At 34.3% G+C, this 27754-nt stretch overlaps 1 protein-coding gene across 21 annotated transcripts; it reads right to left on the reverse strand.

Moving 5' to 3' along the window:
* Positions 1-4286: 4286 nt before the first annotated feature.
* On the reverse strand, positions 4287-24427 carry LOC112710669 (OVARIAN TUMOR DOMAIN-containing deubiquitinating enzyme 2). Of its 21 annotated transcripts, none has more exons than XR_011865548.1 (7): positions 23648-23836; positions 23377-23435; positions 22958-23016; positions 22213-22257; positions 16885-16952; positions 16664-16805; positions 13990-14268 (listed from the first exon to the last, which is right to left on the reverse strand). XR_011865548.1 is itself a non-coding variant. In XM_025763004.3 (6 exons), exon 6 carries the CDS (start codon positions 5183-5185, stop codon positions 4631-4633), a length of 555 nt encoding a protein of 184 aa, XP_025618789.1. In that variant the 5' UTR covers positions 5186-5196; positions 16664-16805; positions 22213-22257; positions 22958-23016; positions 23377-23435; positions 23648-24427; the 3' UTR covers positions 4287-4630. The 21 variants fall into 21 exon arrangements, 11 of the variants coding, with proteins under 11 accessions (XP_025618789.1, XP_072058843.1, XP_072058845.1 ...); XR_011865551.1 differs by having other exon boundaries at positions 22952-23016; XM_025763004.3 differs by lacking the exons at positions 13990-14268; positions 16885-16952 and adding an exon at positions 4287-5196 and having other exon boundaries at positions 23648-24427.
* Between the last annotated feature and the right edge of the window lie 3327 nt (positions 24428-27754).

Raw genomic sequence — 27754 nt, forward strand, 5'->3', positions numbered from 1 at the left:
TGAGCTTGAAACGGATTTTTCTTCTCTTACTCCACTAACGCTTCTTCTTGAGGTTGATGATGCCCCCTTCGTCGCCATTACCAAAATCTGAACAAGTCTTCTCCTCAACACCAGCTGCCACCATGAAGGAACGACCCATACGAATTTTAATATTAAGGCAGGATTCAAAACGGCGTCGTATTGTGTTAGAGGGACTAATGTGTCCCGTTTTCAAAACCTCCAACCCACTTACTTGCCACGTGGGCACGCTGATGAGCCATGTCAGCATAGGGGGAGCCAGCTCAGCGTTTTCCGTCCGTTCTGAGGGTGGCTCATGGACGGGGGGACTGATCGGTCTTATTTTAAGGAACGTCAGGGATTTAAATGTATTTTCCAATGCTCAAGGACGAAAATGTCCGCGGGTTAAAAGGTCAGGGACTAAATTGTCCTTTTCTCAAAATTTTATACAACTACTCATTTTGCATGAGGGTAGTGAGAAACCTTTTTTCTTTGAAAAAAAAAAGCTAAACTCATAAGAGACATACAAAATGAGATTACCCGAGTTCAAAAAAAAAAGTGTTCATAGGTATTACCCGAGTTGTTGGAGGAGGTTGGGCTTCAGCCAGTATGGTCCAAAACTTTCAGACGGTTGGAGGTATTTGCAATGACTCTGACGCCAAAGTTAACAAATTTTTTAGTAAAATGTGTGTAATTTAAAATGAAAAATTACTTAAGAGGGTATTTATAGATTAGTAAAAAAGAGTTGTTAATGGGATCTATGAAGTAGGTTGCATGTTAGCATGATTCTTCATATAGTAGGTGGTTATTTTCCATTCTGTGTGACACAAACCTAGCAACTACACTAGGATTCAAACCTGATGTGGCTTCATTTGAGACAAATATCTTTGCCATTACTTCACATGCCTCAGCCACAATTTAGAACCTGTATTTTTTTTTTGGTCAAATAAATTGCACAACTCCCAGTTTTAAGTACACAGATAGATTGGATAATCCCCAATCCAATGCAATTCTAGGACTTAAATTGGGACTTTTCAACTTTGACTTTTTGGTGGTGTTTGTAATGATTCAGTGAGATTTGTAAAGTTTTGGGCTAGTAATGTGTGGGCCCATTTCAGAACACGACATTTTCCACTAGGAGTATTCTTAGCCTGATTTGACTCGAAGACATGATTTGAATTCAATAGTTTGGATCAAATTTAGTTAGATTTTATTTGGACTTGGCCAAACTAGAAAAAAAGTTTGATCAAACTAAACACTCCATCTGATTAGGGTTAAGACTCGGATCTTTAATCCATTTCAGAGCCATTCAATATTAACTAATTCTTCCAAGAGTTTATTGATGATCAGAATTGGAAAGCAGTCTTTCAAGAGTTAATATATTGACTCTCGAAATTTATATTTAACTTGGCTTTTAAAATTTTAATTGCGTCAATCTAAAACCTGAATTTTGATTTTGTAACTCATTTTATCCCTTTAAATAATTTCCATTAATGTCTTGCTAACATGACATGCTAAAATAAATACTTAGTGTCATACTAACTTGACTTTAACTATTTACGTCAGTATGCCACATTAGTATGGCATTTTAATTTGAGGGACTAACGTAAATTATAAATTAAAATTTAAAGTCTAAAATAAGGCAAATTAAAATTTTAAAGATCAATTTGATGCTTAAAAAAATTTTCAAAGATTAATTTGAGTATTAACTCATTTTTCATAGTAAGAGTTCAAGGCTCCATAATCTACATCGAAATGCCAAGACTAGGGAGGAGAAGGCGTTGGAACTTCTTTGCATGACCGCAGTCTTTGTTAAACCATCTCTCTAACTTTGCCTATCGCATTGTGGTAGGATTTCGAATTAATACTCAATTTAGTTTTTGAAATTTGAGGTTGGATACAAATTGATTCTTAAAATTATAATTGACTCAATTTAGTCTTAAAATTTATAATAGTAACACATGTTAGCTTTTGAACTGATTTCTGTAAATAGTAGGTTAATTTTGTGCGTTAACTTGTTAGGATTTGGACTCCTTATCTAAATTCTATGTGACTAAAATCTACTAGACTTCTTAGAAGTTTGATTGGCTCCCAACATTCTCACGAAGACGGTAATAATAAGCTTAATTTAAAAATTTTGCGACTCTGGGAGTAACAATCCAGTATTTAGGACTCTAATAATTCTTGAATACATTAAATTTGGACGAGAAATCAAAATCGTGACAAATTAATGTACTAAATCAACTCGTTAAAAAAAATTAGTTCAAAGATTAATGTAAATTATGATTAAAAATTTAAAAATCTAATTTAAATCCATTAAAATTTTAAGGATAAAATTAAATCTAACTTTAAATTTTATGAACCAAATTGAGTATTAACTCCTAGATTCCACATTAACGGGTGTAGCTTTAAAACCATATGTATAATTCTACATTTCTACTAGTTTAAATGTTTAATGACCCAGAGTTCAAATCACATAATAATTCAAAGGTATAATTTATTTTAATGAATACTGCTTAATTTTTTGTAAAATGAAGTTTCGACAATGCAACTTCGATGATTTCTAAAACATAAAGCAAAATAATTGGAGATAGTCACACTTTCATTAACTATTGAACGAAAGGTAAAGGCTAATATAATAAACTCAAGAATGTAAATCTAAAGAAAAATTGAAAAAAATAATGGGTTGAAATTAAACCAAAATTCTTAAATAAAAAATAACATTAATAAACTAAGTAATGAAAAATACATTTAGATAAAGAATAACAAATTTATGAGTCAAAGTCATCCATTGGAATATAAAAAAAAATATTCTTAAAAACATAATTGAAGGCTAAACTTTTCAATACCCAAAAAAAAAAAAGTTTAAGAACCAAGTTTTCATTTAAACGAAAACTAAAATGTTATAGATACCATAATTCAAAATAAAAATAAAAAATAATGTATTTTAATTATTAAGAAAAAAATTTCATAACCAAGATTTGATACACAAAATATATATATATATATATATATATATATATATATATATATATATATATATATATATATATATATATATATAAACTTGGTCAAGATATTGACAATAAAATAAGGAAAGCCATAAAGAATAAAGCTTAAGAGACAAATATATATTTTAGTAGAAAATTAAAATGAAGAAAAATTTTGACCACCAGAACAATTATATTCAATGGTAACAAAATCTACAAAACAGATGATAAGAGCAAAAAAGTTCAAATACTATGAAATATTCAAAGAGTTAGATTAGTTAAAAATATATAAAATAATAGAAAAAATACAATTTTAATTCTTTAACATAAAAATAAATAAATAACAAAGAAACTCATATTTGACAACTAATAATAATAATTTAAAAGTACAATCCTAATTAAAAAATAAAAAACGATTATCACAATTAAAATAAAAACAAAAAACTCAAAAGCACAAAAGGCTATAACCAAGAACACTAAATGTGAGCTTAAAGACCATAAATCATAAAATAAAAATTTCAAACCATAAAGACTAAACCTAAAATCATGAAGACAAACCTAAACCACGAACATTAAACCACAAACACTAAAGACCCGACTAAAAAACAAAAATGATAAAAAAAAAATTCATAAAGATTAATAAGTCAAACATAAACTGAAAAAGAATCCATAAGTCATAAAGAAATTATGCCTCAACAATAAATAAATTAAATAAAATAATCAGAAAATATTTCTTTTGTTTTAGTTTAGTTTAATTTTATTTAATACGTAATCATTTCTTTCTTTTCAATCTTGGTTTTAATATAATAACATAATTAATTATTTATGATCAATTTTTTTCTTTTAGATTTTATTTATCACGTAATTAATTGCTTAAATAAAATTGTTTTATTAAACTATTCTTCCATCTTAACCCATGACAACAATAAAAAAGTCTCGTGACCCATAAATTTAGCCCAACAGAATACATAAATTCAAGAGCAATGCTAGGGGGCCAGCAGTTTTATTGAATTTTGGCCAGCATGTAACCAGCAGAGTAAGGTGAGCCATTGGATAAAATCTCACACTAATCTCACACCATCAAATCATCATTGATGGCTAGGTGATGGCTAACAATCACAAAAATTGCTGGCCCCCTAGACTTTTCCTAAATTCAATTATAATTTTAGGCTTTATTATTTTATCTTCTTTTTTTTTATTTTATCTTTAATTGTTCTTATCTTATCTTTATTTGTTTTTATCTTTTTTAAGTAAATGTTCTATATATATTTAGTTTTACTTTCATAATTTACAATTCAATTCAATCAATCAACAATCAATCAAAGTTTCGTATTCTTTTCTTTTCTTATTCTTTCACAATTTTATCATTTTTTTATGGCTAAAACAGATTTTTTTTTCTATTATGCTGCTGAAGAAATACTAACTAATATTGTTTCTGTTACAATAAAATAACAATGGATTGAAACTGTCGCTATAAATAATTATTGTTACAAGTTACAACACAACTTGCTACAATATTTTCAAGGCATAAACAATTTAGTTTTTACTTTAATCAGTTGATAATAAAAATGAAAAAGAAGTTTGCACCAATTAAACATTGTTCTTGATACAAATTCACATGTGAGTTTCTTCTTCTTAGATCATCATCTATACTCCTGGAAGTTAACATGACCGGTTGCTTGTGCATGCTCCACAGCTTCCTTCTGACCAACAACTCCTATTTGACATACACCACAGCGCAAGGTGAAGTTGGCGGTGTCGGTGAATCTCCTCTTCCTCTGTTGGTCCTTAACAAAATTAAGAGCAAGTCCCTCAACAGGTCTAATGCTTCTGTCTTTCTGTACGGCAAATATCGTCTGATCGAAGTCATCGGGAGCACCCTCAAAGGGCGACACAGCTAAAGCATCATAGTGGAGACCATCATAAATAAGCATCACCCTTTCTGAATAACCCATTTCCTGACCATACAAGTCACATCTTGATGTTTGGATATCATATGCAGCAATCTGGCGTCCATAATAATCCGCCAATATTGAAAGTTCAATGGCACCTCCCCATTTCTGTGTGTCAAGAATCCAGTTACAGTACTCTGCATTCGGCTTCCCAAGAAATGCTTCAGAATATTTCTGCGGATCACTTGCTACTGTTGCAGCTATAACCTGTCTCAGCTCAGCTGCTTTCGTTTGCTCACGATCCATCACATATCCAACTGCATTAAAGAGGCAACTGTTATCCGACGGAATGACCCTTCTCACAACAATACCTTCCATGCTGTAGATTGTAAATAAATATCAACCCTTCTGGGGATGCCACCGTCTTTCTCAAGTGGTATCTGCTTTCGTTTCTTTTTTAATAAAGAACTTTGATTGATTGTCGATTAATTGAATTGAATCGTAAATTATAAACGTAAAACTAAATATATATAGAATATTGGCTTAAAAAAGATAAAAACAAATAAAAATAAGATAACAACAATTAAAGATAAAATAAAGATAAAATAATAAAGTCTAAAATTATAATTGAATTTATGTATTTTATTGGGCTGAATTTGTGGATCACAAAACTTCTTTATTGTTGTCATGGTTTAAGGTGGAATAGTAGTTTAATATATTTTTTATACCATATAAGAATTTTTTGTTTACTCATGCAATTGTTAACCTTTTGTTGAGTTTAATTTGTAAGCATTCAGCCATTCATTATAAATTAATTAAGTTTCATTTATTATTATCTTACCTTTATTTGTTGACTAATTAAATCTTTTCATAAAGTTGCATTTTTTTCGCAATGTAGACAATCCTTAAATTGTATAAATAATAAAATTGATCTAAACACGATTTCAATCTAAAAAAGTAATTTCTTTAACAAAACAAAAATAACTAAATGTTTTAACAAAGCTAAGTATTAATACAGAAATTCAAAATATATTAACTAAAGCACAATAATGGAATAATGCACACTACTTTTTAGAATACAAACCAAATTAGTTTTTCTAATAAGAGTTGAAAATTTAAAATACTATTAAATATAAGGAGGTTTAAATTTATGATAAAAGACAAAATAATAGAAAATTAGAGATTTCATCGATTAACATAAAACAAAATAAATAATTGATAAACACGTGTTTCATAAGAAATTAAAGAAGATCAATGTAAATCAATTTAATAAGGGATAAGTATTGTTTTGGTCCTAATATTGAGGGTCAGAATCGAAACCGTCCCTAATATAATTTTTGATTTAGAATCATCCTTAATGTTATATTTCATTTTAAAATTGTCCTTTCTAATAAATTTTTTTTATAAATAACAAAACTACTCTTTTTTTATAAATAGTTTTTTTAATAAAAAATATATAAAATTTAAAAAAAGAAGTAAAGACATGAGAGGAGAGGGGAGACACGAGGGGGAAGGGGAAAGGGGAAAGGGACGGGGAAAGGGGGGAGGGGGACGACGCCGGCGAAGTTTGGAGCTGCCGTCGCCGTCGCGAGCTAGGGAGAGAGCCTCGGCTTCTGCACTGTTGCTCCTCACCGTCGCGTTCTCGCCACTGCTTCTCGCCGTCTCGCCGCTTCTGCTTCTTGCTTCGATCTCTGTTTCTGCTTCGTCTTCTGCTTCTTCTGGATCTACTTGAGTGCTTCTGCTTCTGCATCTTCTGCTTCGTCTTCTACTTTCTGCTTCTGCTTGAGTGCTTCTGCTTCTACATCTTCTGCTTCGTGTACTTTCTGCTTCTGTTCGAGTGCTTCTGATTTTATCATTGTTGTATGTTGATTTGTTGAATCTGAATTTGAATAATGGATTTGTTCATCATAATCCCTAATTTCCTAATTTTTATTGTTGGTTTTGTTCTTGTTTTAATTTCTGAATTGCTGTTGCTTTTTTTTTGTTTTTGGATTTATTGAATTTCTGATTTTGAGTTGTGTGTTCTTTTTTTTTTTTGTTGAATCTGTATTTTTAATTTGTTAATGGAAGAAGAATTTGTTCTTCTGGAAGAAGAAGAACAAGAAGAATGAAATGGTAAAAAAGGGTATTTTTGTTATTTAAAAAAAATTATTAGAAAGGACGATTTTAAAATGAAATGCAACATTAAGAATGATTCTAAATAAAAAGTTACTGACTCTCCCACTCCAGTCGTTGCTTTTCTTTCTGTTACTCCGAAAGTAGCTGCTTCAGCTTTAACCACTCGAATTTTCGATATTCCTTTTTATTTCTCATCAAACGAATGGCATCTTCTTCTGGAAATCTAGCTATTCTTAGCATGACATTAGGGAATTTCATTGCTATTACCCAAACAAGCATGAAACGTGGACGATTTTAATTCTGATCTTCAACGTTAGGGACCAAAATAATACTTATCCCATTTAATAACTAATCAAAATAGAATATACATGAAAAAAATTGTTTTAAAGTATATATATATATATATATATATATATAGATCAATTGGGGTTTTCATTATTGATGAATTATAAATAACAGTGTGATAATAAAACACTAAAAACACAAACACTAAACCGTAAACCTTAATTAAAAAAATTTGGAAGAATTAAACATTTGTACACCAAATATAAAAAATTTTTAAATAAACCTAAAAAAATTATAAAATACAAATATTAATAACTATATAAAATAAAAATACTGAGTCACTGAAAATTGTACTTTGGATGAATAATAATATTTTTCATATAAACATGATTTGAATGTAAAAAGTAAATTATTTCATACAATAAAAAATAACTGCATATTTTAAACCAGTTGAAAATATTAATTAAAGGATAACATATACGATATATCTCTTTTACGATATAAACCAATAGAGTTTTTTTTAATAAAAATAAAGTTAAAGAAAACAAAGTTATAATAATAAAAAGTAAACTCATAAAATACACAATAAATCCAAGATAATAAACCCTAAAAAATTAATACTAAATTATAACAATGAAACCCTAAAACATAAACCAAAATTTTTAAATCCTAAACCATCATAAACAATGAATAATAAAAAATAATTACTTAACCGTAAATCTTAAACCTAAACACAAAAATTTAAACCCTAAATTAAAAAATTATTAAAAAATAATTATACATTTTATTATATAAATTCGTAGACCATGAATCCTAAACTATAAACAATAAGCTATATATAAATCCTAAACACTAAATCATAATTATGAGAAATTAAAGTAAAACCTCACATCCTCACCAATAAAAACTAATCCTAAATTCCAAATAAACTCTAAACATTGAACTGTAGACACTAAGCTTTGAACATAAAATCTAAACCCTAACCTATAGATCCTAAGACATAAACAAAAAAATTTTAAACACTAATAAATCCTAACCCTAAATCTCAAACCGCAAATCATGGTTAGTTAAATACTCAAATCTGCTCTTTTTCTTTTTATTTTTTTCCTTTTAGATTATGCTTCTCATTCTATTTATGTAATTCTTAGTGATTTTGGTGGCAGCCTAAAAAATTACATTTCTAGGAATATAACAAAAGTCATTTTGAGACAGTAATCAAGAATTCGTATGACAATCAGCTATAGAAAACAACATTTACCGTACTAAGATGTGTCTAGCAGCATCCATTATGTTATTTGTAGTCTTGAAATCAAGAAGGAACATGAAGGAAAAAGACTTAGGTAAACTACATTTCACACCAGTGTTGTGCAAAATGAATTTCAGACAATGAACCTATAGTTGAGCTCCTTTAAAAAAATGAATGAATAAAACAAAAACCTTTAAGAGAATCAGAAATTGAAGTGAACAACAGATCATTTTGACAAAACAAAAAATTATGGCAACAACAAAAAGTAAATAGTAAATAATCAAAAAACTCAACATATTCCTATATCACAATGAACAAAAATTTATATCAACATTAGAAATCCAAATTAAACAGAAAAAAAGGACCCTAAAACAATAGAAAATTGCTTCTAAGACAATTTTGACAATAAATAGGACTCTAATTTTGACAATAAACAATAGGGTAATCTTCTTTCAAAAATAAAACAGCCATGGTTTATTAAATAAAAATTATTCCTATGTCCTAAACTCTAAACGTCCTAAATCCTAAGCACACTACATAAAATCTAAACCGTAATCTATAGATTCTAAAACCAAAACAAAAATTCTAAACACTAAATTCTAAACCTTAAATATTCTAAATTCTAAACACTAAAACATAAACCTTAAAACCTAATGCTTAAATCCTAAACTTGAAAATGCAAAAACTACAATCTTAAACCCTAGATATAAAAATCCCAAACCGAAATTCGGATCTATAATAACCCCATAAATAATAAACGATAAAACATAAAATCAAACCCCAAAATAAAAAACCATATGACTGGATCTATAATGACCCCATAAATAATAAACGATAAAACATAAAATCAAACCCCAAAATAAAAAACCATATGACTAAAACCCAAAACACTAAATCATTAAACCCAAAATCCTAAACACTAAACCATAAAATTCAAAACTATAAACTATAAACTCAGACCCCAAAATCCTAAAACCTAAATCATAGACATAAACACTAAACCTTTAATACTCAATTACTAAAGAATAAATTTATATAAGATAAAAAAATGAATTTAAATTCCAATAATATAATTAAAAGGAAAAAATTCATACTATTTTAATTTATTTCAATTTTTTAGCTACTGGATTTTAATTGTTTAAGTTTCCAAAATTTGATACTTGACTATGATTTTAATTCTGTCTATAAATAATATAGATGACATAAAAATTTAAAACCGATTAACATAAAACATCAAGATAATTAACCGATTAATGTAATGGGAAATTGATTTTTATGGATAATGAAAACATTTGTATGAACACTATTATTAAAAATATATAGAATATAATTTAAATTTAAATACAGATGAAGAATTTAATAATAGCTATCTAATGAGATAATAATAACAAAAAAAATTATATTATCAATATTTAATTTTAGCTAATTTACTTAAAAAATTGTTGAAAAATAATTATATATTTTATCACATAAATTTTAGATTGTAAACCTTAGCTTAAACTATAAACAATTAAACACTAAATTCTAAACTCTAAATCTTAACTATGTAAAAATAAAATTCCAAACCCTCACCAATAAAAACTAACCCCAAATTCTAAACTCTAAATACTAAATCCTGAATCTAAAATCTAAATAAAAAAAATTAAGCACTAAATTCTAACCCTAAACTCTAAACTGTAAATCCGATTCTAATACTCTAAGTCATAAATACTAAAATCTAAAGACTTAACACCAAATCCTAAACACTCATAAATATTAAACAATAAAAATATAGGTAGACAATGAAAATATTATGAGAGTAGAGAGAATGAAAGAACGAGAGAGAGAGCGAGAGCGAGCGTGGGTGGGAAACACAGAGAGGGGTAGATCTAGGAACCATGGCAATGATCCCAGGATTTGGAACAGAAAAGAGTATCGGCGGCTTGAGTACGAGTCCTACTCGGTACTTGTGAGCAACCTCCCTACAGACATATCAAAGAGAGAGTTATTTCATCTGTTCAATTGGACAGGACGCATTAATGACATATACTTATCCCAAAAATAGAGGAATGGAAACATATACATGTTTGCTTTCATTTGCTATACGACGAAAGGAGGGGTGTTAAAAGCTATAGCGGAAATGAATCCACTGAGACTGAGAGGGAAGAATATATTTGTCGGAGAGGCTAGATACAGAAGAAAGGCGAAACCAGCACACAAACCGCTAAGACCAGGAGGAGTTGACTTGCAACAACACACCGCTCAGAAGACGCATAAAGAGGTAGTGCCGATTGATGCTGTGCCAGATGGGCATGCTTCAAGAGCGGAGAAGGATAGAAAGGACCCACATGGCAATGGTTGGACGAAGAAGGTGAAAGTCGAAGTGGCAAAGGAAAATTTTGAATGGTTGCAGCGAAGTCTTGTTGGGGGCACGACGAAACCTTTTAATTTTGAATCCCTGAAGGAAGTTGTGGGAAAGAATCTGCCTAATCTTGTCCAGGTTAGGGAAATGGGAGCATACAAAGCTTTGCTGCCTTTTGATAGCGCTATACATGCTGAAGAAGCGTACACCTTAAACATGAACGACCTCCTACGCTTATTCCACAGTGTATGGCGATGGGAGGAGTCGGAATATACTGAAACGCGTAGGGTATGGCTTGAATGTTTTGGGGTTGCGTTACACGCATGGTCTGCGGAAACCTTCACCACGATAGAAGGCCAGTGGGGGGAAGTAGTCAGTTGTGATAGAGAGACAGAATTGTGCAACTCTTTTGCGGTAGGTCGCATCTAGATTGATACGTGTATAATGGACGCAATTCAGGAATGGATCCATATAACAGTGGGCTCAGGGGGCTTTGATGTGTTGGTAAAAGAAGTTGGACATGAGGGATGCAGCCTGAAGTGTACAGAGAAACCGGATAAAGAAGTCATCATAACCGGTGAAAAAAATGATAACGACATAGTCACAAGCGTAGGAGTGGATATGGTGCAGCAGCTTCAAGCAGCACCGGCACATGAGGTCGCTCACGACGAGGACATGATCATACAGGTTCACCAGGAAGAGGAAGGAGACAAGGGTAGGGTGGTAAATCCAATAACAAATTTGAATGAATGGTTTAATGATAGTAATTATCAAAATCGTTTGAATTTCGGAACAGATCACTTAGCCAAAGGTGAGAATCAAGGGCTGGCTAATTTAGGGGGAGGGACAGTTATAAGTGATACGGCTGACTCAGAAATGACATTGTCGTATGATTATAATGGGCCAAATGGGGGAGGCAATAAGGGAAAACAAAAACAGGTTTGCCAAAACCTATATTGGGCCTGCAAAAATAATAACATGAAAGAAGGAAACCAATTCCTACTGGGCCTAGACTCTAATGTGGATAGTGATGGGGATAATGGGCTTCTAGAGAGACCAGGTCGAGCTAGACGCGAGTCGCTGACCAGCAGAGTCGAGGAGGAGCGCAGCCATCAAAACAACGCTACTGCTCTTCTCGATGATGAGGACGCTGTGCCTGATGGGACTGGCCTAGTGGAAGCTCGCCGATATGCAGGTGAAGGAAGCCGACTGCGCTAGGACGGCAAACCCCACACGCGAACTCGTGAAAGCGATAAGGTTGGGGCGACTGGGAACGTCTCTGCCTCAGCACTTATTGGTGGGGCGGGGAGTCTTGGAGGAGGCTCTTCAGATGCGGGCGACGGCGTGATAGGACTGACGTGGATGGGACAATTTCATACTGCCGATTTCAAAAGCGTGGGTGCGGCGGGAGAGGATATGAGGGCTGGTCATAGCCCCAAAGGTATGAAAGCGGACTCGACTGTGGCCGAGACACCGCATGCCTACCCTGATGTGAGTCTGGGTAGTGGAGGCCTGATTCATTCTCAACGTGCTTTGAGGAAGGATTCCATGCAGGATGAGGGGCGCTCTGGAGGGAATGAGTTTGGGGATGAGGAAGGTGGGAATGCGGCAGAGGATGGTAGCACACAGAGCTTAAAGCTGAATGAACAGATGATGGAGAACCGAAGGACATGGGAGTTGGCAAAGGAGTCGGGCGTTCTGCTGGTCGACGAGGAAGATGACATTATGGCAATACTCCAATCGCAGAACAAAGAAATTGAACGCAAAAGGAAGTTGGCAAAGCAGAAGGAAAAGCTGAGACGTTGCAGGCCTATACATAAAAACAGGTGTGTAAAGAAAATTTTAAATGATATTTAGCTCTTGGAATGTTAGGGGATTACGGGGTGATGGCAAAGTAAGAATGGTGAAGGAGTTAAAGAAAAAATATAGATTAGATATGTTGAGTTTGATTGAGACTAAAAAATAGGTTGTGACCAAATTTGATGTTGTAAGACTTTGGGGGCAAGATGGTGCAGGTTGGGACTTTGTAGGGTCGGATGGGACAGCGGGTGGACTATTGTTGATATGGGATGAATCGGTGTTTAAAAAGAATAACTGTTATAAGGGGGAGAGATGGTTGTGTGTGGAAGGGGTCCTGGTAAGAAATAATTACAATTGTGCTATTTTCTTAGTCTATGGGGCACATAATAAGGAGGCGAAGCTTCAAGTGTGGGAAGAGTTGAGTTATATGGCTGGGTTATGTCAGGTTCTTAGCTGCTACATGGGAGATTTTAATGAAATAATGCATGTGGAAGAAAGGCAAGGTACTGATGTTCTACCTAGGTCGCAGAAGAGTTCAGGAGTTGGATACAGGATATGCATCTAGTGGATCTACCGCTAACAGATCACAAGTTCATATGGTTTAGGGGACGTTCGTGCAGTTGGATAGATAGAGCTCTGGTTAGCGTGGAGTGGTTGAAAGAGTTCCCAGAGACTAGGATATACGGTGGACCAAGGGGTTTATCAGATCACTGTCCAGTGATATTGGAGCACACGAGAAAGAGGGTAGGGCCACGGCCGTTCCGAAGCCTAGATTCATGGTTTACATCTGAGAGTTTCCTTAGCTTTGTGAAGGAGGAGTGGAGAGGCTTGGGAGAGATGCAGTTCACAGACAAATTGAAGGCGTTGACGATCCCGCTAGGGAATTGGCACAAGACTAACTTTGGGGATATGGACAAGAAGATTACGAGGTTTGAGGAAGAAATTAAGAAGATTGATGACTTGGTAAGCAATGGGGTGTATGATGGGACGATGAAGGCTAGAAGAAAGGCGCTGGTTACCTGTTGTGAGAGGTGGCATGTCAGGAAAGAAGTCCATTGGAAATAGATGTCCCGGTCTCGACAAGAAAAAGAGATGGACAAAAATACAAGATACTTCCACAACTTGGCGTCAGCGAGACGGCAAAATAACAGGATCGATACACTATTAATCAACAGCAGGCTGGTAAGGAATCAAGCTAGAATAAAGATTGCTATTAATGTAACACCCTAACTACCAAAGCTCACGCTTCCGGCTGCGCAACTCTGATAGCTCGGACATTACGACAACGCTTATACTATTTAATACTAAAATATGAACCTGTTTAAAACTTTAAACCGCAATACCGCTCCAAAAATTACTTTCGTTCGATAACATACACCCATAGATATCATACAACTTACAAAAGCTCATCAAGAGTACATCCATATATATATACATACATATATATAAATAATACTACAAACATTACCCAATACAATTCCTATCCCTCTTATAGAATATATCAAGATAAAGGCGATGGTACAAAAATAATAATCTAAAGCCATACAGAGCATCTCAACAACAATTAAATAAACTCTTCGTGACTTCTGCGCCCATATCCTGAAAGGGGAAAAATGTAGGGGGTGAGAACATCATCCTCGAAAGGGTTCTCAGTAGGGGGTTTTTGGAAATTACTGTAATAGGATACGTGAAGATAAATCGTACCAGTGATTAATAACCGTCTTATGCCTCTTTTCAAAAACAACGGTTTTAAATAAAAGTAAAGTCGGAAATCTTTTCTGAAAGAGGAACCGTTCAATTCTCAAAAACATCAAAGCCTTTCAAAAAGGTTTATCTATACTGCACCAAAATAGCCATTCATATTTTATTCCAAACCAGAAACACAAAACCAAAATCAACCATCGGTCCATCTCATTCAACCACGGCTCTAGGCCCAAACAATCCAACCACAACCAATCCACCACAATCCAACAGAGTTCCAGATGCAAACATAAACAAACAGTTATTGCAAGTAGAACAATTAGCAGTTAATCACATAGGCAAACCAAGTACAATATGCACACCCAAACAATGTCACATAGATGCATATGATGCATGCCTGTCCCTAGTGGCTGATGATATCATCTGTCGGTTATAGAGCCAACCCGACAAGTCCTGGTAGCTAACCATTGGACTGTCCCTCTGTCGCGCATCCCCAACTTGAGTTGTACTCATCATAAACTTGATCATAATCATGATCCATATCCATCACCTTCACTGGTGAATATTTACGGGGGCGAGCTCATCCGGGACTTTCACAGTGCCCGGCCACACTTACGACATAGGGTCAAAAGAGCTTCGAGTCTCAACCTGGAGCACGTGGTGGCTAGCCACTGCTTTCTCCCAGGGAAACTCTTATCTCCAATAGTGGAAGTACAAATCACAATTATCAATAATTCAGCATATACATGCATTAATTCTCATCCATGGATCAACATCCATATCTGCCATCCGGCTCACGGTTCAGTCCAGAACCAGCCAATATTCATATCATACACAGCCATTCCGGCTCACGGTTCAATCCAGAACCAACCAATATTTATAATCATACACAGCCATTCCGGCTCACAACAAAACAACACTTCCACATTCAATATCATCAATTCATAAAATCGACATTTAAGCCATAAATCACTTTTTCTCAAATCATCTCACTTTGAAATCAAGTTTCAACTCTTTTCAGCCTTGGCTTTGAAGATCTCATTTTAAAATCATCTCAGGCTCATAAGCCAAATTTACTCGAAGTAAGTTCCCTTTTTAAAACCAAGCCACTCTCGGCATTCTCTTTCCAAAACTTCCAAAACCATGGCAAGTTAAGGATTTATTTCAAAGCATTCAAAATTACCCATCCAACAATGGGATTTTATAACAAAAGTTTCTCGGCAGAGTCCCAAGTCTTTAGGGAAGGTCAACCTATATCAATTCCTTAAAATTCATTGAAACTCTTAAAATCAAAGATTCTCGGTTCAAGTAAATAAAACTGAATTTACTATAAAACCGGCCATACAAAATCACAAGTTCCAACCCAGTCCAAAAATCAACTCATTTGAAACGAAACCGGTTCATTTGAATCAAACCACTTTCAGGTTTCTTTTTAGAACCCATTTTTCTAACTCTTCCAAAATGCCTCAAACTTAATTACTCAATCAAAAGTCTAGATTCCTTTGAAATCACTAAAAGCTCCTTTTTATATTGAAGTCAATACTAGAGCATCATTCTTTCCTTCAGTGATTCAAACGGTAAAAATAGTTCATTTCTAAATAAGTCGAACTCAAGGCATAAAGCTAACTAAATAAATTAAGCTTGAAAACATCAATATTCTCTTAATAAACCAAATAATACAACTTCTCAAATCCAACCCTTTTTAAATAACTTTTCAAACAAGACTAGGATCTTGTAGAAATTTCGGCAGCACCTCCCCTAAAACTTGGACTTTTGCCACCCGGTTTAGGTCCCAACTAAACCGTTTCTCATTCCTTTTCAACAGCTCAAAACCAAAAATCAATTCAAAAGCAAGCTAAATCCAACAGCCGCCTCAGTGGCATATCTCAAGGAAACCATTTCAAAATCAACTCAATATCAACCGATTTAACTTATTTCTAAAGCTTTAAAGAAATAGCTCAATAACATATCATTTGTCCAAAACCAAGTCAATTAAAATAAACAGGCTGAACTCAAAAGTACATTCGACTTTTCACATCATTGAAATAATTAGCTCAATCCAACCAATCCTCAACGGTTTAAACTCAGATTTCAAATCTTTAAAGAATCAACTTTAAAACATTACATTTCACAGAGCCGCACAACAATTCAGCCAAACCAACATCCATAATCATTCGAGTCAATCAAATAATACATAAGGCAATTACAATCACAAAATACACAATATCTCACATCAGTATCCATATGTAATAATTCCAATACATAAAACATAGTTTTTGGAAAGCGCCCCTACCTCAAAATGCAATTCCATAACCCAACGTCTCTCAGAGTCCTTTTCGCCTCAGCTCGAAATCATAATCAAAATCTTGGCTCCGTGTGTTTTTCTTAATATAAGAAATAGCCTCAGCACCACGTATAAGCTCAGCTACTACTTCCTAACACATCAATATCGCAGAAATCTTAAAACTCATAACTGAAAACAAATGGCGAGGATTTCTGAGATAAAACACTTACTGAAATAAAAGGAATGACACGGCAGCCTCCGCAACACTTATGCGACACGAAATCACCGAAACTCAAACCTACATTACCAAGCCTCAAGGTCTTTAGCCAAACATAACCGAACGCTAAAGCAGGGGTTTTCGAAACGCGAAATACTTACTATACTAACAAGAGAAGCAGCTACGACTTCGAATTGCCCCAACAAAAGATCCGTGAGCGGCCAGAAGCTCCGGTGGCCCAACAGCAGCTTTAATTCCGATGCACAAATACCGGGGCTCAACCTTGTGTAACCAACGTCTCAGAATTTCTAACGGATTATAATAGAGTACTCAATTGAAGGGGTTTCGGAAGCAAAATGCTTACCAAGAAAGACTGGTTCCGGCGGCCATGATACTGCTCCCGGCAGCCAAAGGTGCGGCGGCCATGACAACAACGGCAACTGAGCTCCAACAGTGGCAGAAACCCTCCTACTTACCCATTCTGGTCTCCTTCTCCCCAGCAGCAACAAGGCAGTGGCGGAGCCTTCACAGCGGCGGTGGCAGCTCAGCAACAGCAGAGGGGTGGCAGAACCTCCTACCACCATCGCGCCTCATCTTCCACGTAACCTCCTTCTCTCTCCTCGAAGCTCGACGGCGGCAGCAGTCCAACGCAACGGCGACAGCACACAGCGGCGCAGCTCCGCGCGGTGGTTCGCGCTCCTCCTCGCGCGACCTTCCTTCCTTCTCGTGCTCCCTTCGCGCATGAGCTCTCCCTCTCGTCGTCGCGATTCTCTTCAGGTGATGGAACGGGGTGATGGGTGGCAGAACCACGACTGGGTAGGAACGACGACATGGCTTTGGCAGCGACGCTCCTCGTGGTTCCGGCGACAAGGAGGACGGCGTCTCCCTCCCTCTAAGCCCTTCGTCTCTCAGACCTCCCTTTAACTTCTCTTCTTTCTCATTGCAGCATTGCTGCTGCTTCTGATTGTGTTGTGTTTGTGTGAATGGAAGGAGGAAGGCAAGCAGGTTGAGTGCGGCGGCTGGGTTGGGAAGGATTAGGATTTCATGTCTGTGATAGGGGTGTTCAAAACCGATCCGGACCAAACTAAACCGCAGAACCGAACCGAAGAAACTGAAAACCGAATTAACCGAAAACCGAACAAACCGAAAAAAACAATGTTTTACTATTTTTTTGCGGTTTGGTTTGGTTTTCGGTTCTTGCCACTAAAACCCTAACCGAACCGAACCGAACCGGTTCTTTCCAAAACCCTAAAAAATAAAAACTACCTAGCCGGCTAGCCCACCCCCCAGACCCCCACCTCCCCCCCAAACGCGTTAGTGCGTTACCTTGCTGCGCAGTCCCTCCCCAAAATCCCCAAATCCCTAACCCCCAAATCCCAGATCGGAGCCAGCCGCCTGAGCCACCAGCCCACCACATCTCGCCCTCTGGGTAGCACACCTACTCACCCAGACCCAGCCACGGAGCCAGCCTGAGCCACCCAGTCACCCACTGAACCAAAAGCCACAGGGGACCCCTAGCAGACAGCACCGATCTCGCCACCTCCGACCTCGCCACCTCCACCTAGCAGCATTTCTGGGTTCTGTAGGGTCACCCACGATCAAGACAGCACCGATCTCGCCAGGCGCCACCTCCGACCTCGCCAGTCGCCACCTCCGATCAAGTGCATATGGAGCCCAAGCCATCTATTCAGGTAAACTTTACTGATGTTTTGTTGGTTATTGATTTGAACTTCAGTTGCTGCTGCCTACTTGCTGGTTTCTGTCCCCCAAATGTTTTGCTTGCTGATTTACTGGTTTAGGGTTTTGTTCAGTTTATTGCTTGTTTATTGATTTAAACTTCAGTAGACTCTGTGAGTTTGCTGAGGGTGAAAGGGGGTAGGGTCTGCTACTGCGGCTGTGTGTGTGAGTAAAAGGAATCGGGTCGGGTACGGGTCATTGGGTTAGGGTTTCCTCATTTTGAAAATTAAGGTTAGGGACATTTTAGTAATTTCAAATAAAAGTAGGGATAACATAGTAATTAGGAACAAATTTTAATCCAACAAAATTAATGTATAAAAATACTATTTGCGCATCAATTTTTACAAATTATTTTCAATAAAATGTCCAAATAAAATAATTAGAAATAATATACTTAATTTCTTCATTTTCCAAAATAGTAGTATTAATATTTAAAATATTACTTATCTAATCCAAATCATATAAAATCCTTATTATTTTATAACTATCAACTTTATAATTTAAATATAAAAAATAATTCAATAATTATAAAATTGGATAATAATCAAAACTCGTCTCAAATTCAATAAATCAAAACTTGCCTTAGTTATCTTTAATAAAATAATTTCTGAAATTAAGGCTATAAATAACTATATGATTTGAGACTTGATCATAATAAGACTTTTCAAAGGTTTTGGGTCTTACAATTAAGGGTTACTACAAGGAGCTATATCACCAGGATAAGCCACCTATGATGAGCTTCAGAGATGGTCTGGTAAACAGGTTAGAGCATGAAGATTATGTAACTCTGGAGCGCTGTCGACAGCTGAGGAGATCAGAGAAGTTGTGTGGGATTGTGAGTCATCTAAGGCACCAGGATGCGATGGGTACAACATGAATTTTGTCAAGAAGTGTTGGGGTGAGATTGGGCCTGAACTCACGACTGCAGTGTTAGGGTTCTTTCAGACGTCAAGGCTGCCGGCAAACTCTAACATCACTTGGGTGGCGCTGGCACCAAAGTTTATTGGAGCTAAAGAGATTAAAGACCTGCGACCTATCAGCATGGTTGGATGCGTTTACATGGTTATCTCCAAGGTTTTGGTTTGGAGGATGAGACTTGTGATGCCAGCTTTGGTAGGAGAAACCCAAAGTGCGTTCGTAAGGGGTAGGAAAATCCATGACAGGGCACTCATCGCATGTGAAACGATAAACTGGCTCAAAATGAGGAAAAAGGAGGCGGCAGTAATCAAGTTAGATTTCCAAAAGGCATATGACAGAGTCAGGTGGAGCTTTGTGGACATAGTGCTGCAAAAGATGGGGTTTGGTAATAAATGGAGAGCGTGGGTGATGGAGTGTATTTCCACAGCTTCTATGTCGATTTTGATAAATGGGTCGCCATCTAAGCCATTCAAGATGGAAAGAGGCCTGAGACAAGGTGATTTGCTATCTCCGTTTTTATTTGTACTGGTTGTGGATGTTTTACATCGATTGGTGGGTGAGGCAGTCAGGAATGGGCGTATATTACCTCTGGCAATTGGCAGAGATCGTATAGTGTTATCCCACCTTCAGTTTGCGGATGACACAATTTTGTTCTGTCCACCAGAGGCGGACACTATCAAGAATATAGGCGACTATTGAGGTGCTTTGAGTTGATGTCAGGTCTCAGCATTAATTTTGACAAATCGAGCTTGATTATGATAAATTGTGAAGAACAGTGGACTCAGAATATGTGCCAGCTGTTGGGGTGTAAGGGTGAGTCCCTTCTAGTCAAATACCTGGGTATTCCCTTAGGTGCAAATCCAAGGTTAGTGAAGACCTAGAAGCCTATAATAGACAAAGTGGAGGAGAAGTTAAGTATGTGGAAGACTAAAATCCTGAATAAAGCTGGAAGGTTGGTGCTGATTAAATCAGTATTAAACAGTTTGCCTGTGTATTATTTGAGTCTGTTTAAGCTGTCGAAAACTGTTGCTGAGAAATTGATCTCATTGCAAAGAAGGTTCTTGTGGAGTAAAGATGATGGCAGCAATGGGATGGCATTGGTAAAATGGGACGTGGTGCAGGCCCCGAAAAAACTAGGCTGACTGGGGGTTGGGGATGCTATGGTTCGAAATACGGCTATGTTGTTTAAGTGGTGGTGGCGATTTGCGAAGGAGGATTGCCCGTTGTGGAAGAAGGTGGTTTGTTCCTGTTATGATCTGAATCCTCATGAGTTGTTGTCAACCCAAGTGCTACCTACCAGGGGAGGACCATGGAAGGATATATGCCAGCTACAAATAACCAATGATCATATAAGGGGTAAGATGGTTACAGGGCTGTCTATGGAGGTTGGTGATGGGCAGCATTCGCGGTTTTGGGAGGATACGTGGCTGCTTGGTGGGCCTCTAAAAGACCGATTTTCCAGACTTTTCTCTGTTTCAAACCAATGTGGGTCTGTTATAGGGGACTGTGGGTTTTGGGATGGGCTAGACTGGATTTGGAATTTTCAGTGGAGGAGAGAGCTCTTTCAATGAGAGTTGGGACTGCTGGGTCAACTACATGAGGCACTAAGACCTGTGCATCTAGTTCTTAACAGATAGGATAGGGTAGTATGGAAATATGATAGCCAAGGAGTTTATTCAACTAACTCATTTGTTCAGGTTTTGCAGGAGGCAACACTCCGGAAGGAGGTGACAAGCTACAGCTTCACAAAGACCATCTGGAAAGGATTGGTTCCGCCTAGAGTAGAATTATTTGCATGGTTTGTCCTGGTAGGTCGGGTGAATACAAAAGAATGGTTAAGCCGGCTAGGAATTATTAACCAGGAAGATAACGTCTGTGTGCTATGTAATAAACATGTGAAACTTGTGCCCCATTTGTTTCTATGCTGTGAATTTGTTTGGCAGGTCTGGAGTGCTTGGTTATCAAAGATTGAACAACAATGATCTATTCCAGGGACAATAAGGGAACACTTTCTGAGTTGGACGGAGGGGTCAAGGAGGAGGGAGGATAGAGAGAAACGATTGAGATGCTTCTGTATGGTGGTTTGGAATATATGGCTGGAGAGGAATAGAAGGATTTTCCAGAATAAAAGTAAAGGTGTTGAAAAAATCACTAATATGACAGTGTTGAGTTACAACGAGTGGAGATGTAATGTGGACCCCTTTAGTTGTTGATGGCAATGCCAGAGATGACAAGGGGACTTCTTTTGATGGTACTGTGTTATTATATTTGTTTGTTTATTTGTTTCTATTAGACTGCTCCACTGTACTGTGTTGAGCTTCTTGCGTTAAAAAAAAATTCCTTAATATTCATATAGCATTATTATTAATCTAAAATAAAAGTTATAAACAAATATAAAATATGAGCAAACTAAAGTAACTGATTTGTGTATTAATTTAGTAATTCTAACCATTATCTTTTATTTTTCAAACATGAAGGTTAAAATAATTTTTTTTTGTGTAATTTAATACAAATCATTCATCTCAGTTTGTGAACCCTAAACTTTATATGATTAAGATAAACACCCTAAACACTAAACCCAAGGTGACTCTTATTTTTTTATTATTAAGCTTCTTATGTCTAAAAAACAAATTTCTTCTATCAATTCATGAATATCGCTAATCAATTTTAAGTTTTAACTTCTAACCTTAGTGGCATCACCTGGTGAACCTTTGGAAAATGCAAGCTCAACCTGGTCCAACATGGAGGGATACACACAAGTAAGTGCAATTTTATCAAAATGATAATTACTTTGAACTAATTTAAGATGATTCCTTATAGACTAGAAAATTAGAAACAAAAAATTTCAACATATTCATAATCACAAGTTCATCATAAGAAAATTTCCATAGCATTTTCATAATTTAGTGTATTGATCAAGTAAAGTTTGTTAATTAATAGTTTTCATTTAGAGGCTCTTACCCAATCCATCAAATCTATGTCAGATTATACGGATGTGAACTTGCATTGCTTAAGACAACTTTCATGTTTATGTCTGTTTATGAAAGTAGCTTTCCAATGTTCACAAACATAGAAAAACAGAATTTGGAGATACATATTACAAAACTCCGTATCATATAAGATTATTAGCTCCATTGAGTTTCACGATGTTAAACATCTTGTTCTTGTTCATTTTATCCATAGTCAAAACTCAACTCTAAAAAACCATAAACATCTTTTCTTAGACCTACCTCTTTCCTTTTATTTTGTTACTATAGCAGGAAGACCCGTGCAAACTGCACGGGATTACCATTTTATGAACATACCTAAAAACTGAATTATTCAATAATGATCTCCCCAAATCAATAGCAAATAGTCCAAATCATTAAATTGCACAGTAATTCAAATATGATGGCACAATTGAGCTCGAAAGGAAATTTACTCACAAATACCTCAATAACACAACAAAATACTTCCTCAAGAGTCCTGCATTCTGCACTCTGATATCAACCTAATAACAATGAAACAAACTATTAAAAAATTATACAGGAAATTATAAAACTTAAAATTAACCAAAATAAAAAACTCTAACGATGTTGAAACACAAAATACTGGAACCCAACAGCTAATAAGTGTCCACCCAAACCTTAACTACCAATAGAGATGTTGAAGACCCATTCAACATGAAATTGAACATGAAATTGTTCAGTAAGCTAGGTAAGCAATAACCAAAATCAGTAGCAAATTAACAAACAGCAGTATTGACATGTACAACATCAAATCAGTGGCAAATAGTCCAAATCAATCAGTTGCACATTAATTAAAAAATGATGGCATAATTGAGCTAAAAAGAAAACTTAGTCACCAATACCTCAATAACACAACAAAAAATTTTCCCAAGACCTTTGCACTCTGCACTCTTGTCTCAACCTAATAACAATGAAACAAACTATTAAAAAACTAAGTAGGAAATTATAAAACTCAAAATTAACCAAAATAAAAAACTCCAACAATTTCCAAACAGAAAAAATAAAATAGAAATATCATAAAACATGAAGAATCAAAATAGTGATTTAAAATAAAAAACCTCTTCCAAACAGAGACAAGAAAGAATAAGAAAAAAACGAAAGAAGGGATACCACCTCTTCTGTGACATATAGTTCTTGTGCGAGCTGAAAAAAGGGACCAGAACCCCTCGCCGATCGACTACTGTTGACATCCCTTGAATCCGTGGCGCCATCGAGATCCAAAACAACCCCAACGAATTAACTTCCATCTTCAGTGGAAAAACAGAATCGCCAAGGAGTCAATCGACTACCATTGACAGCCCTTGAATTGCTGGCGCCATCGAGATCCAAAACAACCCCAACGAATTAACTTCCATCTTCATTGCAAAAACGGAATCGCCAAGGAGTCCGAGCGGCCGAGCGAGAGACTAACGCTCCATGAGGTTGTGGATACCACGGACAGAAGAAGCGTCGCCGGTGATAGAGAAACCATTGGACGAAGAGGAGGAAGGATAAGAAACAACAGAGATAAAACGAAAGAGAAAAAAAACACAAGAAAGATCCCGGAGCTCGATACACCGATCCGGACAAACAGAGAAAGAAGAGGCAAACAAACGTTAATCTGGGGAATAGAGAGGAGCGGAGTTGGAGTTTCAATGAGAGAGAAGAAGAAGATAGAGAAAAGGCAAGAGATAACATTTCATAGAAGAAGAAGATAGGGAAGAGTCAAACAAACGTTAATCTGGAGAATACAGAGGAGCGGAATTGGGGTTTCAATGAGGGAGAAGAAGATAGGAAAAAGGCAAGAGATAACATGTCACAGAACAACCCATCGTGAGCTGTCTGCGGGGCCCACAGAAAATGAAAAATTTCCTATTTTAAAAAAAATTCAAAATTCTCACAAAATGCCATGTCGGAAATGATTCCACGGGAATACTATTGGTATATATATATATTAAGAGTTTTGTTAGGCAGACAATAATTTTTCTAAACAATGTGAATAATAAGCTTTAGAATTGACCCAAATAAAGTAAATTAAAAAAGTACTCTACTTCCAAATTACTTTCATTGTCTACCCATACTTTTCCATAACATTAGAATAATCATCCGCACACCTAGTGAATTGAACATCCGACATATTTATTGTTCACATTATTTAGTATTTTCATTGTCTACCTATACTTTTCCATATATTAAAACTCCAAAGAAAAAAAATCCTAAACCATAAATTTAAAAATCTAAAGAGAAAAGTCCTAAACCATAAATTTACAAAGTCACTTTTATTGTTTTCTTCGTGCATCCAAATTTAAAATAATTAGATATATTCTCTAAATAAATAATATTTAAAAAGCATAATTGAGCATAATAATCACATTTAATTTTCATTAGTTCTTGGATAACTTAAAGTTCTTAATTTAGCGTAATTTTCTTGGGAAACATATTGCAAGAAAACAATTATTGTAGGATATAATGTATGACACAGTTATGTAAATCTCGTGTTTTGTAAGCTCTAAATAAAATGGCTATTTAATTTCGTGCAATTGCAACCATGAAATACTAGAAAAATAAACAATTATAAATAATAAACAAGTAACCCAGAGAGAGTGAATAAAGAAATCTCTTCATACCAAGTTTCATCAATCACTAAATCCAATCGAAGTATTGATTACAATTTAACCAAGCCAGTTAATACCCCTCTTTTCATTTTTAAAACAGCGAACGGCCCGACCTTCCTGCATAATACAAAGAAAAGCGTTAAACATCACATGCAATCACCGATAATAACAACAAAAAATATTTGATAACAAAAGAAAATCAGCCAAAAGCAGTCATAATTTATCTTATTTAACATTTATTAATTGTTGCGATAATAATAAATGTTAAATAAAACAAGCTTTTACTGGTTTTTTTTACCTTCCTAGTATATCGAATAACAACATATAACGTTAAAATAGTATATATTAGAGGATTCAAATAGCAAAAACACTTAATAAAAACAACCCAAAGCGTATGGAAGCAGGCTAGGGCAGAAAAACAAAAACCCCTGCGTAATTTAATCTCTTTGATCAATTTGGTTGCTTGAAATAATAAAGCAATATAAGAAAATTAAAATGTTAAGTAGCTGTGTAATATTTAGGTATCCATAGCTGAAATTGAAATATCAGAGAAACTAAAAAGGACTAAATAATGAAGTATAAATAGATAATTATCTTTGTCAGTCCAAAAATCACCCAGCTTGACAGATCCATTTGCATCCACCAATAAATTTGAATATTTAATATCCCTTTGGATTAGGAAAACATAATTAGAATATAGTTAGAGAGACTGCTTCAGTGCTTCATGATAATTAAATAACTAAACTAGAGAATATGAATGTAAAACTCAAAGTGAGATCAACCTCGGTTATATATAAAAAGAAAATTGATAGAAAATTTCTAATGTAACCCCTGCAATAATGAAGAAACTTAAAATAATAAATATGAATAATTATTTTAGAAATATAATATTCCAAGGTAAAATGAAAAATCATTATCCTAAAACGATAATGCGAGTCTTAACTTTAGTGGATACAATTATTTATATACCAAGGTCATGAAATATTTTAAAAAAATATATTTAAACAAAGACTAAATTTAAAATTACAAATACAAAGTTTTATTTCCTAACTTAATAAATTGTTTTGGAAACCAGCCACTTAAGTAGTACCTTTTTTGCAATGCGCTAGGCGGTATAAGTATAACAATTTCATAGTATTTTTTGTTCTACATTAGTTTCTAATGCATAAAACAAATATATATCTATATAATAAATTAAATAAATACCTGTATACAGTAATTCATTTAAAACATGTGCGTTGTATAAAAATTATTTAAAAATTGTATTTTGTTTATTAATTATTGTATATGAACGATAATAATCTTATATACACTATTAACTATTTAAAAGGGTAAAACACACAAATAACATAAATATAACTTAATATTATAGAATTGTCCCAAGTAAAAAATAGTTACATGCATGTCTAAATTCAGATTCAATTCTATATAAAGAAATATATTTTTTTCGATTTAATGACGACCAAACAAGTACTTAATTATTAAGCTAACGTATGTGTATTTGATATAATTAGTTTTTAACCTGATTAGAAGTTATTTAACAAAAAAAATTGTATCAAAAGTTTTAAATTTATATTTATTATAAAATCAAAATAAGTAACTATTTTTGTATGTTTATCCGTAATAGATTTATCTCATCAAAAAATAAATAGTTAAATAAAATATTTTAATCATAAATTTTGAAATACCAACAAAAATTTTTAAAGTTCACATTCCCTAATCAAATCATATTTTTTTAAATAGTTTAAAATACTATTTGTATGTTTGATATTAAATAAAAAAGCAAATATATATTTAAAACTGAAACTCAGGTATTTTACAATCCTGGAGTTCTAAAACTACTCATTAAATGTAAGTAGATTATATTAAAAATATAATAATGTGTTTTTGCACCCTATTCTAATAGTACTATCTATTTATTTAAATAAATATCTTTTAATTATTTAAATTTCTAATTAAATATACAATGTAAATTTTATTAACAAAAAAGTATTAAATTAATTTAAATTTTAATATTATTCACAAAATATTTAAAATCTTAAAAATTAGATTATATAGTTAAATTGAATACTATTATCAGAGTATAAAAAAATTAAAATTATCAAAAGTATTACATTTATCTATCATTCTTATAATAGATAATTTTTTAAATAATTAAATATACTGGCATCGGAGTACAAATAAAATTAACTTTTTGCAAATATTACGAATATTGAAAACAGCTTGAGATAATGCAATCTAACTAAATTTCATGATCTAATTTCATTACCTATTACAAATATTACTAACTCACATAACTAAACACATAATAATAATCTCACTTCATGTTGTTTTAAATATACAAGTTAACACATTTTTAAGAAGTCATTCTATTGTACTCCACTGTACTTTTTTCTTTTGTTGTATTTATAGTACTCTTAGTTATAGAGAAATTGATTAGAAATTTCTGAGTTAAAATTCTGTTCTAAACTAATAATAAATCCCACAATAACTCTCTTGGTTGGAATTTCATTCTTGAAGTTGATAAAAAATTTAATAAAATACAACAGTCAAATAAACAAAATAAACATCAAGTAATAATGTATTGCACTCATAGGGAGTTAAGGAATTATATTAAGGTGAGAGC

This window comes from Arachis hypogaea, chromosome 9, assembly GCF_003086295.3.
Source record: "Arachis hypogaea cultivar Tifrunner chromosome 9, arahy.Tifrunner.gnm2.J5K5, whole genome shotgun sequence".
Taxonomy (NCBI): domain Eukaryota; kingdom Viridiplantae; phylum Streptophyta; class Magnoliopsida; order Fabales; family Fabaceae; genus Arachis; species Arachis hypogaea.

Coding starts and splice junctions, on each gene's coding strand:
- LOC112710669 (XM_072202741.1), bottom strand. CDS start 5,257: ATGGAAGGTATTGTTGTGAGAAGGGTCATTCCGTCGGATAACAGTTGC.